At 36.4% G+C, this 22,088-nt stretch overlaps 1 protein-coding gene and 1 pseudogene across 4 annotated transcripts in view; one reads left to right on the forward strand and one right to left on the reverse strand.

Moving 5' to 3' along the window:
- Window positions 1-4,664: 4,664 nt before the first annotated feature.
- LOC143646202 (ubiquitin carboxyl-terminal hydrolase 14 pseudogene) lies at window positions 4,665-14,082 on the reverse strand (annotated as a pseudogene). The gene is made up of 4 exons (XR_013157375.1): window positions 13,859-14,082; window positions 5,900-8,526; window positions 5,626-5,799; window positions 4,665-4,764 (listed from the first exon to the last, which is right to left on the reverse strand). The product of XR_013157375.1 is annotated as a ubiquitin carboxyl-terminal hydrolase 14 pseudogene (transcript).
- A 151-nt stretch (window positions 14,083-14,233) lies between these two features.
- The window catches only part of LOC143646204 (uncharacterized), a 140,682-nt gene continuing 132,827 nt past the window's right edge, over window positions 14,234-22,088 (forward strand). Inside the window, exons 1-2 of one of the 3 annotated variants that reach the window (XR_013157376.1) lie at window positions 14,234-14,497; window positions 15,281-15,369. Coding sequence is in view for 1 of the 3 variants with exons in the window: in XM_077115155.1 (XP_076971270.1) it covers window positions 14,472-14,497 (26 nt within the window). In the remaining 2 variants the exon portion in view is untranslated. The remainder of the gene's footprint in view (window positions 14,498-15,280; window positions 15,370-22,088) is intronic. The other 2 variants (XR_013157377.1, XM_077115155.1) reach the window with 2 other exon arrangements.

Raw genomic sequence — 22,088 nt, forward strand, 5'->3', positions numbered from 1 at the left:
TTATAAAGTTTACTTGAAAAAAAATTGCAACACTCAAAGAAGAATGTATGGTTACAAGTTCCAACATCAGTCTCACAGACTTTTACATTCCTGGAGAACACAGTACTTAAAGGGATAGCAGCCAAATGCGTCATACAATTGTTCATGACACTCTAAATATACAAATGGATATCAAAAATCTCAATAGCTAGGTATGAAGACCCTAAAGGCAAGTGTGATTTACATTATGAAACCTGACAAAAAGAGAATGGTTACGTAAGTGACAGGAAATGACTAAAATATAGATATACTTTTCACCCAACAAAAACTCATATGACAATTCTTTTCATAGTAATGAAAGACCTAGTGCATAAGGGTAGGTGTTCAAGGATATTTACTGCAGCTGCTCACAGTGAGAAAACATAAACAATCAGGAACCTTATCAGTTAGGGAAGAAGTATATTTTATTATACTCATACAATACAATAACATGTATTGTATTGTTGTTTTAGAAATGAGTTTGACACATAACTACTAACTTGGAAGAACATTTTTAATGCATTATTAAGTGAGAAGGCTGGTCGGGGATTAACATCTATAGATTGGCCTGCAAAAATAAACGTTAACAAAAACAGCCTCTTTTTTGTGGTTGTGATTATATGAAAATGGACAATGGAGAGAAATAATAAGCACCAGCCTGTTGACGTACTTATTTGGAATAAGTGTTCTGTTGGGGTGGAGTGGGGCGGATAGCTAGAGAAGAAAGTTGGCATTTTAAAAATGGAAAAATCGACATGGTATAATGTCAAATAAAAATGAAAAATAAGTTTTCTACTACATTATTAAAACAAATTCCAACCAATAAAATACACAAAATTAAATATTCACCATCTTTGACAACCATAGCAAATCTCTAGGTTCAGATTTCTGAGAATTGTTCTTAATATGTGAAGGAAAACTTTTGGAATATGGAAAAAAAATTTCCTATATTACAAAATTTTTTTTAAATACTGACTTTCAGGCTCTTAATGTCACTATGGACTCAAAAATAAGTTCTAAACTTGAAGTTGATTATTTACCTCTTTGTTTCAGGTGGTACCTGTAATCTGAGGAGATCTCAGGGAAACATGATCAAGGGGAAAGCAGTTTAATATTTCAGCCAAATATTTTTCAAAGATATTATTTTTGTTATTAGAGGCAGATAATAATTAAGAAGTAAAAGTTTTGCTCTCCTATATGAAAGCTAAGGTAGATACGAAAATGTATTCTGTAAATGTGCTTATAAGCTTGCCTGTGCTAAACAAACATTTCTCAATGAAAATCTTATATGGTCTCTTTCCTCCACTGTCTATTCTAGATTCCCCTCACCTCACTGCCCACCCCTCCTGGCCTCAGTAGGCTTACAACTTCTCCATTTAACATCATAAAAAGGCAAGGAGGTAACAAGAGAAATACAAGTGAATCATCAGAGACGAAACACCAACATCTTCCCCCCCCCCCGACTCTATTGTGTAACAGCAGCCCTACCTCCTCTTGAAGGTCAGGGTAAAATACTTGCCATGATTTTTACTCTTCTTGCCTGCTGTTTAAAGTTTCCAGACAGAATGGTAACTTATAGATCAATGGGGCTCTCTCTGGGTTCCCTGATAGAAGTGTTCCCTCTTTGGTGAGTCAGAGTTCTAACTCTGCAAAGGTCAGTGTGGTGAGGGTGAGAAGCCCCAGTGCCAAATGGATTAGTGGGTGAGGGTAAATCAGGCCACTCCTGCTTCTACTCCTTGGTTCTTGAATCCATGTATTCTTCCTGTTGGAGGCACAGCACCATAGGAAGTTCTTTGATTCAAGGTTTATATTATATACTAGAGGTTGGTTCCCCATCTTCAAAAATAACATCTTAGCTATGCCTTCAGTAGACAATTCCAGCATTCTGTAAAGCTAGAAGCTTCTGGGTTCTGCAATATACGATGAGATCAGTGAAGCCCATGGTTATGAGTACACTCCCACGTCTATACCATAAAGTGGGCTGCCTGTCGTGATGTTATGTGGTAAGCCATGCCACATGTAAACATTTCATAAGCCCTTGAAAGTGGTGTGAGTTGAGGCCTTATGGGCAGGAGAGGAAAACCCACACCAAGATTATGTGCCTATTTCTATCAAAATAACTACCAGGTCTTTCCAGTAGTGGCCAGTTGGTTAATTCAAGAAATGGAGCATGTTGGGAGTTTAGTGTTGTTCTCTGTTGTTTGTAGGCTGAATATTCAGTGATGGAAGTAGCTACATTAACCTCAGTCAATCTTTACCACCATGGCCACTTTTTCCATGTGTACATCATGCCAGCACAGGGGTGTCCCATGACAGATGCTGAATGACATCTGCTGGACACATCATTTTCTGTGCTTAGTGGTTTGGTGCCTCTTCTTTGATGATTGATGTCCTTTAGATGTTGCCTGATGGTTCAAACATCATAATACTTCAAGACTCCTCCCATAGGTCTAGCCGCATATTTCTACCCCATTCATCTTTTTTCCTGGGTCTTCTAATCTTTCTACCTCCAGGCTCTTGACCATAAGCCTCTCTTTGGATGCGATGATGCATTTTTTTTATTTGGTACCTCAGTCAGAGGTAGACAGGATAGTTTTATGGGCTTCCATTTAGTTCTTCTCACCGGAATAGTTCTTGCCTCATGGGCTGAGAACTGGTGCGGGGGGTTCTTCCAACTCCAAAGTGTCTCCATCCCAGTTATAGCCCATGCTCTGTAAGGGAATTTTGGTGGTAGATACTTAGTTGCAGTGATCTAAATTCAGTGGCTATTGTACTATTCTGTTGAGGGATTATGTTTTGTCACATATTTTCTATGTCTAATAAGCGAAATAAGTAGGTTTCTGAGAATTCCATGTTGCAATCAATTTTGGATTAAACTTCTTCTTTCTTCTTTCTCTTTATCAGTGGGACTGAAATGGTCTGTGACACCCCTAGTAAAGATGTCTAATCATGATCCAGATCCTAAGTTATCAAAAAACACTAATATTGGGTGGGCCACGGTGGCTCAGCAGGCAAGAATGCTTGCCTGCCATACCAGAGGACCCGGGTTCAATTCCCGGTGCCTGCCCATGTAAAAAAAAAAATACTAATATTTTTAAAAAGCAGGCTTAATAATATTCCCATTTGCTCCAAATCTTTCAATAGCTCCATACTACCTACAGAGAAATTCAAACAAGAAATTCACTGCAATGAGAAATTTTGTTTACAGACTAATACATTGCCAGTGAAAAGAATGGCAACACTTAAAAAAATATTTTGGCAGTTGGTTATGCAGGCTTGTAACCAATAATGTGTGAAGCATGAGAGGGAGAGAAAAGTTGAGGATGATGCTGAGATTTCTAGCTTAAGTATAATAAACAATAATATTCTCTATGAAAGAGAATAAAGCATATATGAATGTTTTTTAATCTCTTCTATCAGACTGTTAGCTATTTGATAAATACATTAATCTGTGTACTATCCAAAAATTTTTGTTTGATTTATGAGTAGATGTGGACAGCCAAAATCGATGCTACCCCAAATCTTCTGAGGTTACTGAGCCAAGAAGAAAACAGCCAGAGCAAAAAAGGCTGCTTTGAAATTCCTGAAGTTCAGATACACAAGCAGGCAAGTCATATTATATATTTAATATCAAGGCAAAAATGAGTGTTTCTCTTCCTTTAGGAGTACACATTCCCTAGAATAAGATTTCTATTTTCCTTATAGATTATTTTTGATGTTTATGTGAATGAACATGGAACCTGGGGGTGAGTTTGTGTCCAGAAGAGTGATTTATTAGCCAACCAAATGAGTTGTGCTAAAAAAAAAATGGGGTTGTAAATTAAAGTACAGCATCAAGGCCTTTTTCCCTGACTTCAGGTAAGTTTTAGTTAAACTCATGGGCAGGGCATGATTAGTCTTTTTCATTTCATATATTGAGTCAGAGAAGGAAAAGACAGAGGAAAAATGACAAAATTTTAGAAGCAGTGGCAGAAGAAAGAGTGGCAATTTTGAAAACTGCAGTGGAATGCGACATAAAGCCTCCTGGTTTACGTTACTAGTTAGCACCCAAAATGGCCTTCAAAGCTGAAGGGGATCTCAACTTAACCTGTGAAGAAAGTGACCATCGTTCCTACAGTAGGTTGAACTCAGAGTTTAAACAGCTCTTTTTTATTTTTTTAAATTAAAAACACCTTTTTTTTTTCTTTTTTTTTAACTAGAGAAGTTGTGGGTTTACAGAACAATCATGCATAAAATACAGAATCCCCATACACTTCCCCCCTCCCCCCACTGCTTTGGGGTGGAAAATCTGTTACAATTGAGGACAGATTATTAAAGTGGCAGCTCTTCTTTATGGGAACAGAGAGGCTATCCGGTACCGAGAAGACATCCTAGAGGAAGAGCAGAGCCCTGACCTGGGCAATGGCATCGGCGAGGAGCTTTAATTCACTTAGCCTGGGACTGCTAAATCTCTTTTTGTTGTTGTTTGTACCAGGATATGGGCAGTATTTTTGAAGTAGTTGTTTTGCATTTCTGCACTTGTTGCTAACACAAATAGAACCTCTCTGGTCACCTTATTTATACCTTCTGTTCTCACAGGACAAAGAACATTATTTTCAGGCCTGTCAGGCACATCTCATAGCAACACACGGTTATTATTGTAAATAGATTAGTTTAACTCCATTGTCTTTCCCAAAGGTGAAGAAGAGTTCCTGCCAATGCAGCACAGCAGGCCTCAATAGAGATTCCAGGGGGAAAAAATGCATCCTGTAAAAAGGGAGTTTGGGATCAGTTGCCAATGAGAGAAAAGATTTAAAACAAGGTAGGATGGGACATGAGGTTACACTAAAATGTCCCCTTAAATGGGAAAAAGGACTTCAGAAGAAATGAGATTAAGTAGCACAATGAACCTTATAAATGGGAATAAATTATTATACCCTGTGTAGCTGGTAGCATTCACTCGACAAGTAGTTATCATGACTAGCACTTTTTTTGTGGTTGTTTTACAGTTTTCAAAGCAGAACCATTAAGGCAGAACCAGTAAGGAGCATTTTGGCCAGATGTGGAAATACAATTTGAGTTTAGAAATTTAAAAAAATGTCCTGTTCATTGAGGAATACTCAAATGATTAAAGCTAATTAAAGGCTGAGTCAGTCCTAGGACCAAAACCTGCTTACACTTGATCAACTGCTCCTTTTTTTTTTTTTTTTTGGTATAATATAAAATATATACAAAGCAAAAAAAAAAAGTTTTAAAAGACCAACTGCTCTTTTATTGGTCGTGCTTAGTGGCCATCTCCCAGACCTTACCAACTCCCCTTCTTTACTTTGTATGAAGATATTTCATACATCTGCATATACGGATGTATGAAATGGAAATGAAATTTCTGTTTCACAGCTCAGGAGAGAATTTCCTGACCATACTTTGAACCCAAAACCCTGAACAAGCAACCCCAGCTACCGATCAGAGGGGAAATTCTGCACAGCGGTTGCTTGACACATGGTTTTTACTGGGGGCCTAACCCACCCCCACCCCTCCAAGCTGTAATCTCCACTCCTGGGCAGTACAGGCAGTGCTCCTCTCCAATGCCAAGTGGGGCGTGTAGAATTGCCATCCACTGACCCTTACCCGAGCAGTCCGGCATCCCTGGGATACTGGTCACAGTGGAATCTCTTCTCCTGCTCTTTTAGATCCTTTGTGCTGTATAAGTAATAATACAGTCATTTGCTTTAGTTTCTGTTGTGCCTGAGTCTGTGTTCCTATGAAGCACCAAAAAGCAACTGGCTCCACACAATCCTAGCCCTGAAAAGGAAGACAAAGCTAAACAAAATGAAGACTGAAAAAGGAAGGCGAATTCAAACAAAATAAAAACTAACAGTAACAACAGATATTCTCATTATACCTGCATTGTTCATTCCTTTGTTTATCTTCATTATGAATGCATAAGGAGTCAATTTGTCATGGCATCTGTCTAATTTGAAGAGCATCAAACTCATTTCACCACTGAGCACATGGGTCTGGCAAATATCAAAGCCTCAGAACACACAGGAAAGCTAATCAATATGTTAGTTGGAACACTTTGAAGTTGATGCGCTTATGGTCTTCTCAGTAAGGATCCATTACATTTTGGGAGAAGGTGACGCTATAAAAAATAATCTTGCCCCCTCCACTTGCTTAACCATGTGTTGAATGATTCCAAAATAGCCAGAAAACACCAAACTCTTGATTAGACACTCTTTGCTTCTCTGCCTGTATCAATAGGGATTGTTCAGCTATTATTTTTAATTGACCATATTTTTAAATGAATTCAAATCATTGGAGATCAGATAGTCCATTTTAATTCAAACTATAATTTATACATGTTGTGCTTGTTTTATCTCATATTTAATTTAGCTTCTATCTCAGCTCTCTGATTGAGTTAGGCAAAAACTATGAGAATGAGATGAATTCCAAACTTCTCAGCTGAATCTTTTTTTCTTACTGTTACTGATTGCAATTTATTTTAAAGTCATAAAAAGCCAGTGATAGAACAGACTGAGTCAACCAGGCAGGCTGGACTATATTTGATTGTACCCATGTTTCCATGGGATGTGGACAGCAGCACAGAGTTTACACAATGAGAGCCACACTTTTCCACTTTCCTGGCAAAATTTTTGTTAGATAAGGCAAAGGATGGCAGCAATGAATGGTGGCTTGAACCATGCAAGAACAATAAGTAGTGGGGTAACAGGTGTGTAATAAGAATCTGGGTGCTGAATCTTGAGCTGAGAAAGACAGAGAGAAAAATCACAGATGGTAATGATTGAAAGGCATTTCAACCCAGAATTAAAAAAAAAAATGCAAGAAATAAGCCTTTTAAAAGTGTCTTCCTGACACCTTTGATACAGCGTAGCACAGTTCAAATTTCATCTCTTCTGATACATGGAGTAGCTTTTAAGTCTGCTTTTATCCTCGTATGCTTCATAAGAGGGGCAACATAAAACCACCTAAATATCTTCCTTTAAAACTCTGGATTATGGAAATTATCAACAAGTAACATTTATTTCACACCTAATCACAAACAGCTGAAATATAGATTGCTGTTCACTTTCCTCTTCTAGTATTTTAACTTTGTGAGGCTCATAGAATAGAACATAAGCTATATACCAGTTTCCACCACCAGAAAGCTGCAAGATATCTTCTGGTGCAATGATGCTGACCTTATCATCATCAAACTTAGCCCATCCAACTTGTTTTCTTTTCATCTAAGATACAAAATGGTCCGAAGAACTAGATCTTTCTTGATGTGTTAGCACTGCTTGTAAGTCAGAGTAGCTACAGTTATTGGAGCCAATATCAGCAAACGAAAAGGGTTCATACTTAACTTCCTTCTTGGGACTATTCTCTTGTCACTTGTTTTTGGCTGCTGATTCATTTCCTTTATCTTCTAGATCCTTGAATTCTGACCGAAAGGAAAAGAGATAATTTTCTCTTGAACTTCTGGTGTACATAGTTCATGCACATCCAAAATAAGAGGAAATTTAATATCCTTAAGAATTCTGGCATTCACAGATTCCTTCTCTTTCTAAAAAAAAAATTGAACCATCTGAATAGACAAGTACTGATTTTTTCCAGAAGCCACAATTTAAGTCTGTTAAAATGTCCTTCATTTCCTGATTGATAAAGCAGCTAAGCTGAAGCTGATTTTCCTTTCCTTTTATGACTTCTTCAGATTCTGTACATCTCATGGTAGTTCCAAAACCAACACCGAAGAACTGATCAATTAAACTTTTATTTTTAGGTGTCACTGCTGAAGCAGGTGAAGACTCTGTGGCTCTAACAGAATCATCTTTTAAGGCTTCTAGTTTATATTGTAATCCTCGTATCATTTGCATCTAACATTCATTTGCAGCCTGTTGAAGATATTGTCCTTGTTCATCCTTCTCTGCAAACTGTGGGAAAGCCATGTGCAAAAACTGCTGTAGAATAATAGGTGGGATACTAGAAGTTTCATCCTTGGAGTCAAACAAATCTCGAAGAACTGCAGTAATATACTATGCTGAAGCCATTTCTCTTGAAGCCCTCAAGGCACCTGCAAACCTTCTAAGGGCATCTTTGAGTTCAGGCACAGACCAGAAACACTGAACGGTGGCATTCATGTAACACGTGTTACCAAGATTTGCCATCCGCATGGTAATTCCATAGCAGATGCTAACTGTTCTGTCGTGTCTTCAACAAAGACAGTTTTAGCTGACAGTTCCTCAGGGACAGCATCTGCTGATGCCATCACTAATACAGTAATTCCGTTTTTTATTTTGATGTTTCCCTAATCACTATCCTTCAACGTACCTCCTTTCACCAAAATTTTCTGTCTGGTCAGTTGGACTCCAGTCAGTGCAAAAAGTTGAGCCTTGAACACTATCGGAGGTTCATCAATATTCAATTCTACACCTTCAAATCGCTCCTTTGCCCATTTTACAGTAACAGAGTAGAGTGGCATGGCCAGGAACAAGGGGATGCGGTGGTATGAGGAGGTTGGCGGGGCAGCGCCTGCAAGGGAAAGCAGAGAAAGGAGGCTGTCGTGGCGGCTGCCATCAGCCGAATCTTTTTAAAAATACATGCGTTCTACGCCAATGGCAAAAATAACTGAATATCTTATGTTTACACTTAAAATGATGTATTTTATATACTTACATAAACATATATGTAAATATAAAGAAATATAGGTATATATGAAGAGGGAAAAAGAGGAGAATTAAATCAAAAGCCCTGAGGTATTTTTAGTGCTTTTTGAATGGAATATACTCTTTTTCTTTGTAAGAACAATTTAACCCACAAACTTTCAGGTTCAAATCATAACCCCTTGATTGATTGGCGCAGCTTAGAGATAGGCTTCTTAGCAAATTCCAAGTGGTCTGGCTAGACTAAACCTGCAACCCAATCATTTTTCTCACTGATAGATATCCCTATTTTGGAATGACTGTTTGTACCGATGAATCTAAGTATGTGATTAATTATATCTCTGTTTGTTTGAAACAAAAAAATTTAGAATTTTTTTTTCAGAAAGGTGTAGAGGGCAATAACTGCTTAAAGTTACCCAAGTGGATTTGTGGGAAAATGATGAAGTAAAAAGTCTCCAAAGGAATTTTCCATTGCAATTTTTATTCACTTAACCTGGCAAAATCTACACCTGTTGAAGACAAATGGCTTTAATTTCATGCCTTACTGCAACTACAGTTTAAGAAATATATCACAAAATTCAGAGTTGTTTTCTTTTCAGTTAGAGGAGCTCTGATTTTCTCAACACGTTATATTGAAGTGTTTACATTCCTTTCAGAGCCTGACAAATAGAACAGCAATCTGTCATCTCTGATATCATCTATGGCAGCCAAAAGTTTGAACAAATTTTTAAATAAATACTGCTGAACAACACTGAGATTATGGGCTATAGAAAGTATTTATAATTGTCCTTTGGAATTTTCCAAGACAGAAAGGCACTTTCCCACCCTTATCTCATGTAATTTTCAAAACTCTCAGGAGTTTGCTGACTGAAATAAAGCAAAAATTCCCATAGGTCATCCAGGGAGTTTGAATTTGAAGTGAGACTTAGCGTTGACTCAAGATTTCCTTCTAGTTGAGTGATGTGTGTGCCAGCCCCAATATCCCCTTCCAGCTTCCTGACTTAACACTGTTTTTTCCAGTCTTTAGATTCTTCCATCTCAGAGTGGGTCTCTGTGAAGATGCCTGTGGATTCCAATTTCAGAGTAAAAAGATCCTTGAGGGTTGTCTAGGCTACAGCCTATACCTTTCCTTTTCTTTCCCCACAGAAATAAACTGAGCTCCAGAAAGGTAGAAGATTCCATTAGAGTTAATAAGTCCTAAATCCAAAAAATAGAATCCCCCTCCCTTGTTTCCAGTTTAATACTTTTATTTTCCAACAATGCAATTCTGGTCACTTAATTTTCCAGAAGAACTTCCTAGTACTTTCATCACATTTCACTCTACACATTTTTAGATTTGCCTATTGGTCATTTTAATTGCTACTGTCAATCAATGGTACCTTTAATTAGTTGCATGATGAAATTGTCATGGGTGTTGAATAGTTGCCATTCCATTGCAATATGACCTTTATTTCCTTTAGTGACTCAAGGATTTACCTATGACTGAACTCTAAGCTGTGCATGCAAATAACTGGAAAAATTGTATATTCAGAAAGGCATATGCCAGATTTTTATATGTATAACGTCTCAGAGTTCAAATTTTAGTCAAGGACTTTGGGCAAAGTTCATTATAGATTTTCCTCATTTAATGAGATAAAGTCACAATAAATTGCATGCCATGCAATGTTGATTATTTTCTTATCCTCAAAATAAATAGCAATATATTGACACAATATTTCAAAGATAAAATATTATTAAACAAAAGGCATATGCTTTTGTAGCAGAAAATTGTCATTTTATGTTTTTTGTTTTTTTTTTTTTACCTATTCTGTGCAGACAACCCAAATTAGTCTTTGCAGGACTTTAGTAATGTAAGCAGTTTATATAGATGATATTGGAGTATAATTATAGCACCTCATGGGTTACAAAGAACTTTTCAATTGCATGCTCTCAATTGAGGTTCATTATAATGGTCCTGCAATTTATAGGTCTGTTTTTGTCATCTTAACGAAACTAATGTTTAGTGATATTAAGTGATTTATTTAGTCACAAAATGAGATAATGGCATAATTTCACCAAGCTTTCAACTTGAAAGTATGTCAGAAAACAAATATTTGTTGAGTATCTACTATTTGTCAGGCACTGTTCTAGGTACTAGATGTGGAGTAACACATAAGACAGAGGCTTTCAATCTTCTTTATGGAGAAAAAGGCATTAACTAAAACCTAGCAAACAGACAAAGAAATTAACAAAAAATAAATTTAAGATCCTATGTGGACAAACTAAGACAATGCGAAAATGCTTGAAGACAGAGGGCAAACACATTGTTTTAGGAAGGGTGGGCACAGAAGGCCTAAAGTGGTTTCATTTAGGAAATCTGCCAGGTTAAAGACTGGAGAAATAACCCAAGCAGAGGGAATAGTAAGTGCAAAGGCCCTGAGATAGAAATAATTATGGTATGTTCAACCAAAATAATGCAAAGTAGGGTTGAGAGATAAGGATGGTGATATGGGCAGAGGTGAGATTGTGTAGGACCTTCACTACTGTGTTGAAAGAGCATGGAATGTTTCAGAGTTTCAAGAGAAAGTCTTTGGAATATTTTGAGCCAAGACATGGTTCACTGTTGTATGTAGGAGTGCCTCTTGGGCTGGGTCACAATTAAGATAGTGAAGAATGTTAGGATGTGGGATGCATTTTGAATTAGATTGACAGGATTGGATGTGGAGGGTAAGAGAAGGAAAAGAATCTGGGATAATTCTCTGGATTTTTGTACAGAGGATGCTGGGTATATTATGTTGCCACTTTCTGAATTAGGATAGGCTAGATGAGAGGGAAATTTAGAGATTCCAATTTAACAAATATTTATTGAATACATTTTATCAGTCCAAGACTGTACTTAAGCACTGAGATGTAGTTATGAATAAAACAGAATAAGCCCCTATCTTTATGGAGTTAACTTTCTAGTGAGATCATAAAATAAATAATGTATACCTGGTGGTGGTAAGCATTATGGAGAAAATTTAAACATTACAAGGAAAATAAGAAGTCCTAAGAGGGGTTTGCTATGCTATATAGGTTTATTGAGGAGATCTCATCAGTGAGGTGATATTTGGGGAAACTCCTTCGAAGTAGTGAGGGAGTGATCATATAAGATTTGATTATCTTATTTGACATTTATAGAACATATTAGTTCCATGCTGCAATTGGAAGTTTGGAGTAGCTGGTCTGATTCAGGTTTGGAGGTGCACGGCAACTTGAGTCGTCTGATATACGACTCTTGAATTATTGGTTTATCCATTTCTGAATCCATATCTGATGATTTTTCACTTCTGCTCAACTGGATCCCCTGTACCATGACCTTTGTTATAGCTTCTGTTTTGCATGTTACTATATTATGAGTGATATATGGATACAGGAGAGAAAAACTTGCTCCAGTTACTGTGAGACTCAGAGAACATGAAATAAAAAAACACAAGTTGAGAAAGTAAGTTATGGTTGCTTTACACAGTACCAATTGCACATTTTTATTAGAAGAGAATACGTAAGATAGGATTGCTAAAAGAATATTTTGGTCTGATTCTTACAGTTTTAATGAGTAGAAAACACTCACGTTAATTCGATTTATTATGAGGCTGTCCTTGGGAAAATTAGCAAATTCTCATGGAGACTTTGGAAAAGAAGTCACAATAAGGTCTCAACTAAACCAAGGGCTTGAGGAGGAGGGCCTGAATGCTTAGGATCTCTTAAAAGCTCAAAGTTTATAATGTTTGGATTTTATCCTCTGGGGCTTTGCAATTAATATGACTTGGCCGTACTCCAGGAGTTTTCATCCTACTATTTCTCCAGTGGTCCACTATTGAAGTCCTTACTCCCCATAATAGTTGTCAATAAAGAGAATCTGATTAACCCTTATGCCAGGCCAGGTAATTAAGCAGCCTGTGGACAGATTGCCTCTATCCTGGACACAGCCTTGTTTCAATCAACCAAGGATAAGAATGACAGAGGTGTGATCTTCTGATTCTTTGCAGAGCAGGGCTGGGGGTGGGCAGAGTCCCTTCAGCAAGCAGGCAATGGCTGCTGCCACTAACTGCAAAGTTATTCCGAGCTGGAGAAGAGAATGAGTAAACCCCTAATAGTATTTATGTGTTTGGACTATGGAGTGAGCATCAGCTGGGTTCATCTATACTTAGTGTTCCAAATGCAATTGTTATTGCATAATGCTATAGCCCATTTCTTGGCCCGTATTTGAGACCTCTTTTTAGAACCTTTTAGATGTACTTCAGGAAGTGATATGATTTAATAAGACAGTTCCAGACGATTGTCCTGCTACTTATTTTGGAGCCTGCTGACCTCTTGGTGAGGGGTTACACAGAAAGCATATTTGATAAGAAATTTACAACTTCCTAGTACTTCAAGTGAATAGAACAGATTGTCCTTTACTAATAAAATGAATGTAACCTTAAGTACACAGCTATGTCTCTGCCAGGATAAGGACTGAGATAATTTGTAGAAGGGAGGGCAGGAGATACTTGTCTTTGAGTTTGTTTAAGCCTTTCCCCAGAAAACTAGATGAAACAGATTTTCTGAATAGTCTGGGACATTCTACTTATATAGACTTCAATGCTATAAAAATCAAAAATGCTTGCATAAGTTTTTGAATAAAATTATGACTCTTTTACAAAATTTCAACCAGTGGTTTCATTACTAAACTTTCCTAAAATCATACTAAAGCCAAGCCAGTCACCCATATTCAGTTTTCTTTTCAATAGGCCCTGAGAACTCAGCTAGTTTATTCTGTTGTAGGTGCCACCATCTCTTCTAGCTCCATGGAATTCCTTTCTTCCTTCTAAAATGTGGCTAATCAGTTGGAAACTACCTCCTTAGTCCCTTGGTATTTGTCATCCTCAAGGATAATCAGGAAGACTGCTAATAATATAAAAAAGTCACAATAATGATAAACTTGCAAACATGAGGAACTAAAAATCTTTCAAATATTTTATAATGGCAGTTCTTAACCTCCATTTAAATTGGTTAACTGAAAATCCCATGGACTTCTCTTTTTAGTTTTGGTGTAGGATGTCCCTAAACTCCCTCCTTTCCTCATATACCATCCTTTTCTATTGAGAGACTAGAACAGGTGGAACATTCAGTATTCTCTTGGCTCAAAAGGACAAATGAGAATTTTGGAAGACCTCCAGATTGATTGTCAACTATTCCACTACCTTTGGTCCTGCTGGGAAGAATCTCCTTGAGTACATTTCCTCCAAAGTCTCACAATGGCTGGTATCTGTTGATTAAGGATGGAAGGACTCATTCCATCAGTAGGCCCTATGGTCTCCATGTTAGCCTAAGCCACGAGCCCATCTCCTCATCCTCCCTAAGTCTGAGATCTCATCTTCTTTCTCCTCTACTGCAGCTTCATCTTTGGTTAGTGAACATATCCTTCACTTTCAGGCCTGGGGTTAGCTGGAAAAGTTCCCTGTTCCATCATCTCTATTATGTATTACAGAATAGATAATCCTGTGATGCCATAAAGAAGAAAAATATACCAATAAGTAGCCAATAGTTTTTTTCCTTCTTCTTTATTTGATCACAAGCAGGGACTGCAATGGCTGGAAGCCCTCACACTTCAAGTTTGCAATCCTAGGACTGTGCTTACTGCTGTGTACTTACAGTATGTATCTGAGTGTGAGGGCAGATGTTTTTTTTCTCTTGTGGAGTCATTTGTTTTAAAAATGCTCACAAGTCAGAGCATGGACAGGTTAAGAAGAAACATCACTGCCACTTCTAAAGGCCACACAGCTGACTCTATTGGTATAGCATTCAAAGACATCCATGAAGGACTATTATCTTAAAACAAGGTAAGAAATTTCACCTTGCTATTTACAATATCAACAGGATAATTTTTCACAACCTAACATTTATGCTAAGTGCTTTTTCATCAGAAAATAAATCATTGGAAGAGAAGAGAGAAGGCAGCAGGTGGGGAAGGGAGGGAGAGAGAATAGAGAAATGGGAGAGAGAAAGAGAGGTCAGAAGGGAAAATAGTGAAAAAGTGAAGATTAGTATGATAAATATGAGACTAAATGTATTTTCAAAGCTTGGAAACCTCACACACTGGGTGGAGTGTCTTTTTTCCACATAAATCAAAAGGCTTATCTAAGACAGTATTCCCCACTGTTGGACTGCATTTTCTAAAGAATTGAAATAGGTTTTGATTTTATAGTAAAGGTTTCCTTCCTACGTGTCACAGACAATTCTAAGCTGATAAGCAAATGAATTCGATTTCTTCCAACAGTTTGAGGATAACATTCAAGAACTGGGAAAAACTAGACTGCTGCAATGAAAGTTAGTGAAGAATAGAATGTTTAAATAGAAAGCAATCTATGACAAAAGGTATTGATTTTATTTCTATTTCCTTTACTTCAATATCTCAAGAATTTCTTCAGCATAAGCATAGTGCCATTCAAAGAGTAAAAACATGTACCCCAGGGGACCAAATAAATCATAAAATGATCAATGGGACCTCAACAACTTGTACAGAAGTTGGCAGTAATAACACCACTAGAATAATTTACATATTTTGTACTTATTGGGTGTCAGGCATTGTTCCAAGAAATTTACATCTTATTTATATTCACAAGAATCCTGTGAATAAATGCTGTTATTTCGCCTGTTATGATGGAGACCGGATTCGATTCCCAGAGACTGCCCATGAAAAAAAAAAAGTTAAGTAAGTGAACCCTAAGCCATGGACTGCAGTAGTTAATATACAATTATAAAAGTGTACTATCATCAGTTGTGGCAAATGTTCCACACCAACACAAAGTGTCACTAAGAGGGTGTTATTTGGAAGTGCTATCTTTTATGCATGGTGGTCTCTAAAACTACAATATCTCTAATAAAGAAAAAAAAAAAGCTCAGTAACTTGTGCAATGCTACCCAGCTATAGTCCATGTCACATAGTTTCTTATGGGGAATTAGTAACTGTGTTCAATATTGAATTCAGTATTAGCTATGTACATATGATTCCTTCTAATTTTAGTTTTATGAATTTCTGCTTTAAAACAGCGCACATATGTGCAAGGTTGCATTTAGAAATACCAGTTGGCAAACATCATAGACAACTGCTCTGTTTGGAAGATGCCAATCATTGGCGCCTCCTCAGCTAAGGTGAAGCTGAATCAATGTACTTTTACTTACACATTATATTTCCAACTCACTCTGAATAAGAAAAGGACATAATTTTCTGCATTTTAAATCGGCATTAAGAAACGTGAAATTGGCCAATTTATTCTGGTCACAGGAAAAAGAGGCATAGAACTCAAAAGTACTGTAAGTTCATGTTAGCTCACAAAGTTCCTTTTCCAAAAATCCAAATTTAACTTAATGATTTTGGTAAATCTAATAAATTGTATGAGAACAGCTGGAGCAGGTTATTGCAGTTGAACACAAGTAAACTATTTTAGGCAAGTGGAAGGTATTATCCTATAACATTCTGTTACTCTTTCAAGTTCAGAGATGCTAAGCAATGAACTTTATTCCCAGGAAGTTTATTCATGCTACCTTTATCAGAAGTTATACCTGATATAAACTGTGAAGTACAGGTGAAAGGGATGATGAAGACGCAATAGATTTGATCATGCTGAAATCCAATTTAGATAATTCAGAGATTGTGTAAGAGAAGACCTTTGTACTTAAGCCATGCTTCCCTGAGAGACATCAAAACTGAATGCTATATATTATTATAACTTGTTGAATCTGATAAATGGCTATGAACTTTGAGTGACTCACCAAAGAATTTTGAAACATTGTACCTTGGAGCCTCACTGGAAATAACTGAAGATTCCTCCTTTAAAAGCTGATTCAAAATTCATCTTCAGCAAATTTTCTCTGATCAGTTTGATCATTCTCTGATTTTTGTCTCATCCTTTGATTTCAGCATACTTAGATATATTCCTTTTGATGTTTTGCCAAGTAATTGTACCTTACCCATGTGGGTTAACTGCCAAGAATATTACAAGGTCCCCATTATTATTTACAGTGTCTCCCACATCTTTTGCATTCTCTCATATCCTCCAAGGGGAATAATGATGCATTGTCCTTGGTCATGCTTGAGAACTGACCAACTTAGCCATTTATCAATTGTCACTTTTTTTATATTAACATCAGATCCCCAGTCTTTAGATACTCTTTACCAGATAAGACAATGTGGTGGAATCAAGTTTAAAATAGCCACACTGCTTGTTTTTGTAATCTCAGAGAAATTCCCAATCTCTGTCTTCAGCCGCTTTGGACAATCACCTTACCGGAGCAAAATATAAGAATCCAGGACAACCTGCAGCTTTATTTATTCACAGCAGAATTGCAATCCTAAAGTTCTGATTTTTCCACTCTCTCCTCAAGCTGCCCTGCCTGCATTCCCTCATATAGAAATATGTTGCCTTACCTGACAAAAAGATTGGTTGGTGCTGCTATCAAAAGATTATTCATCAGCTTCAAAACAGCTGTTTCTCCCAAGGCCCAGGAGTAACTAAAACTTCCCAAACCATGTAAGAACTCTTCTAGTAGAAAACCATTCAGAAAACCAAGTCAGAGTATCTGCAAACTGTATTGAAAAACACAGTTTAGATGTTGCAGAGGACATTTTTGGGGTGTCTGGCACCTGAAATGGATCAAGTATGTGATGACAGTCAAGAATTATTCTTACTCTTTTTGGGGAGTGTGGTAGTGTTATTTTCTTATGTAACAAGATGCTTTTGTCTTTTAGAGATTTGTCTAAGGTGCCACATAGTGGGATGTTAAATTGTGTGTACAATATTTGTTTTTATATTCCCTCTTCCCCATTTCATAGAGGAGTCATTTTCTGGAGTCAACTAAAAAGTTTTGGTCGGTCCTGCCAAAATTACAATTTTATTGTGAGGATGCCTGAGGACAGAGTGGGAAGTCTCCTGGTTTGCAAAAAGTAGATGGTATGACTGCTTCTTCCTGTTTGCTTATAAATGTTTGTATGCTTGGCAGAGTGTGTCTGAAGACATATCCACGGTCACAGGCTGCCTGTTAGTGAAAGGTGCACACTTTTCTCTCATAGTGGGAGCTGTTCTACATATACCAAAAAAGAACTTCACGGTTTCTGAAAGACAAAATTGGCACATGCAGGCTTATACCGATAGGATTTTTTCACTGACTGGCCATTTGAATCACATGTTCTCTAAATGTTCTTCCCACCACTAGGTACTAATTGTGTAAGAGAAACTGTGCTGACCCGTTGATAATGAGTTAATTTTCTTCTGAATTTTGTCTCTGAAATGGTAGCCATTTCATAACAATTCTTCTGAGTTTGATTTTTAACAATTCTTTCTAAAAGTTGAGTGTGTTCTAGACTCGCTTGTAATCTAAACACAAGGGCTCATTTTGCAATGGGCAACACTTAGCATATGTTACTGAAAGAATGGTAGGTATAAGTTAACATGGAAAGCCAGTACACTGTAGATCATATAAAAGAACGTCTATGCTGGTTCTTTTCTTTCACCCCTCCAGGCAGCAGAGGGCAGTAGTGATCTGTGCATATTTCTGTACCTTCTTTCCTCTGGAAACAAAAACTGAATAAATACAATAACAATAACGTTAAAATCTGCTAAACAGTCTCCTAAGTTCAACAATATTTTTGGTCTTCTGAACAAATAATTTATCAGTCACAATCAAGTATGCAGTAACTATTTTTAGGTCTCAGACTTAGGATTCAATTCAGGCAATTCAGGACTTGAGTATAATATCAGAGTTGCATTTAGTCATTTATAAATCATATATGGGTAAAAATTATTCATCTTATTTTTTCTAAGAGAATTGTAATTTTTCTTGAGGAAAATTTGTAACAAAAAGGTATTTTACCTATTTCTGGGTTTAAAGCATAGTCTTTTTCAAGGTAAATAAAATATTTTAATGTGGTTCTCCATTAAATGTTTTTTTAATAAAAATTTTAAAATGTCATATTTACCAAATAACTACACTTATAGAACTTAAGAAATTGAAGAGTAAAAAAAAAGTAACTTTTCAATTAAAAAAAAAAGTCCTTCCATCTCGCTGTTCCTCTCCAGTACCTGCTACTTGTATTTACCTGAGACAATTTCAACATTTTAATAGTTTCCCCTGATATTTACCTACATAATTTGATATATTAGATTGATCCTCACTTTTCCTTATTCATTAGCTCTAAATTTCATCTATTTTCTTTCTAGTAAGAAAGATATCAAGTGAGGTCTTCTATATCCCTCTCAGATAATCCCTTACATATTCTTCTCAAATGCCACTTTAAATTAAGCTATTGTTCAGTGTTGGGGCCTGTTTCTTTTTCATAGGAGGCAATTATTAAACACATGTCTACTAACAGGGAATTCAAACACCCAAAACATTTTCCAGTGAAGGAGAGGTTACTCACGTTGATTGAGCCCCGGCTCTGTGCCTAGAATTTTCACCTGATTTTAAGCCACCATCAGACAGAAAACAATTTCCATTTATCTTTCCAGTTTGCAGCATTTAAATAGGTTTTTGGGGATAGAAAAGAGCATATGAACTTGGAAAAAAGCTTAGTGGAGAAAAAAAAAAAAGCTCAAATTTCACCCAGTGCTAAAATCTCAGCTTTCCCAATTACTAGTTGTGAGAACTTTCATTTCAACACATTCTACTTCCCTCCCAAGGCTTCTCAGAGAGAGATGGAGTGTCAGAAATCACTTTCCTACACTACTGATCTTGTTTGCTTAAATCCTGGCTCAGAGGCACCTGCCATGCCATTAGAAAGCCCAGGAATTAAGTTTATATTTATTAATAATTATTTAAAATATAAATGGAAATAATAATTCAATTAAAACACAAAGATTGTTAGACTGGGTGAGAAAAGAAAATTGAGCTATATGCTCTTTATCAGAAACTCACTTTTAATATAAAAACACAGAAGAAAGGAAAACCATTTCCCATAGAGACTAGCAAAAAAATAAAAAATAAAAAAGCTCATGTAGCTATATTGAGATCAAAGTAAAGTTTATGACAAGAAGTATTACTAACTATAAAGTAAGCCATTTTATAATAACAGGGACAATTCAAGAGAAAGATATAACAATTAAAAAATTGTATTCCCTTAATAGTGCATTTTCAAAACATATAAAAACTAAGACACGATAAAACTGAAAGGGGAATAAATACAAAATCAAAACGCTAGATTTTAATATACTTCTTTCTATAAGTGATGGAAAAAATTGCCCCAGATAGGTAAAGATTTAGAAAATTTGAGCAAAACTATTAATTTACAACTAGACTGCCATATGTAGACTACTACTCCATAAAACTGCAGAGCACATGTTTTTTTCAATTGCACAGGCATCATTTACCAAATTAATACATATATTGGGCTCTAGAATAAGCCTTCATTAATATCAAAGGACTGAATTCATGCAGAGTGTGTAACCTGACCACTGTAAAATTAAACTAGAAACCATCAAAACAAAAGTAAGTAGAAAATCTTTAAAAGTTTGGAAATTAATCAAGACAGTTTTTAATAACCTGAAAATTAAAGAAAAAAATCACAAGGGAAATTAGAAAATATTTTTAATTGAATGCTATTGGAAACACAATATATCAAAACCTATGGAAAACAGGTAAAGTTGTAGTTAAAGGAAAATTTGAAGCTCAGCCTTTTTATTATGCTAGTCTCCCCAAAGTGATTTATAGATGGAATACCAAGGCAATAAAAATCCATTTCCATTTTTTTGCATGTTAAAATTGATACACTTTCCACACAAATGCAGTGGGTCTAGCATATTCAAAGCAGTCTTAAAAAGAACAAGTGGAGAATATATAGTACCAGATATAAATTCTTACTATAAAATGACAGTAATTAAGTAGCATAATATTAGCACAAGGAGAAAATGACCAATGGACTAGAATAGAGAGCCTAGAAATCATTCAACAGATGTGCGATTTCATAACAAATGGCTAAAACACCGTTGAGATTCAACAGGGTATAGTAAATAAAGCTGGGTCAATGGGAGATCTATATGGAAAAAAATGTACTTTAACCCTTATACCTGTCATAAACAAAACATTAATGCGAGATGGATCATAGACATGAATGTGAAAAGGAAAGCAATAGAAAAATAGGAGTGAATCATCAGAACACTGATGACACAAAACTTTCTTAAACCGGAACACCAAAAAGTTCAAGCCACACACAAAAAAAGACGGATAGGTGGACAAAATTAAAATTAAGGATTATTTTAATCAAAAGATGGCATTGTGCTTGTGAAAAAGCAAACTATAGACTGGAGAAGATATTTGTAAAGCAAATATCTTTATTTTATTTCATAAAAGGTTCATATTCTGAATAAAGAGCTCCTACAAAACAATAAGAAAAAATGATTTTTTAAAATGAACAAGAATGATAGGAAAATAGGTGCCTCACAAAGTAGCATATCCAAATGGACGGTATTATTCATCAGGGGACTGCCATTTAAAGCACCATGAGATACATACACAGAGGAGCTAAAATTATAAAGATGGTCAATAGCAACAAAGATATGTAGCACGTGGTGGAAATATAAACGGTAAGGAACACAGAGGCACTGCCACCCTTAGACCTGAAGAGCAGTTCTCTACTCATAGTCATGTGAGAGCTGAAAAAAAGGACCCAGCAGGAACCTAGGCTTTGGAAGAGAAACCCAGTCACTGCTAAGATCCAGTTAGAAAGGCCCCTGCCTCTACCAGCCAGCGGGGGCCACCCTTGACCAAATCTCAGAGGACACTGGATGCATGAAGTCAGCTAAGGTCAAAACTCCATTGGTACAGAGCAGGGTAGATCTGAGAGGGCAAAGAAAGATGTAGCAAGTTAATGTAATCATTTGCTTATGTGTTTATCTATCTGTTATCTGTATCTACTTTTCTATTCATTTTTGCCTTAGTTGTTTTTTGAGAAAGTTGCTGTATATATAAAATGAAATCAATTGGCGCAATAGATCCAGAATCATAAACTCTCATTTGTGTGCTTATTGTAGGTCAGGTCCTCTGCTAAGCAAATTAGCAGAATCTTCGGGGCTTCTTGCTTGAGGTACAATACGATTAAATTTTGGAGGTAGAGAAAGACATTAACCAGAGACTGTAACATGAGATGAGGCAATTATTTCAGTGTTTCAAAGGCAAAATGATTTCTCACGCCTTTTATTAAAGTTTCCATAATCAGAATTTATGAGGGAAGAGAGAAGAGCATAAGCTATATTATAATCGCTAATAGTTACAATTCATTTTATCGGTGCTATGAAGCATTAATTTAAAACAACAATAACTGACATTATGAAGGTGCTTATCAATGAATGAATGATAGGTGGTTATCTTAATCTCCTCAAGAAAGAAAGAAAGAAAATAATGTCTGCGGGTGGGAAAAGGGATTAAATTAACTACTGTTTC

Source organism: Tamandua tetradactyla, chromosome 9 (genome assembly GCF_023851605.1).
Source record: "Tamandua tetradactyla isolate mTamTet1 chromosome 9, mTamTet1.pri, whole genome shotgun sequence".
Lineage (NCBI taxonomy): Eukaryota > Metazoa > Chordata > Mammalia > Pilosa > Myrmecophagidae > Tamandua > Tamandua tetradactyla.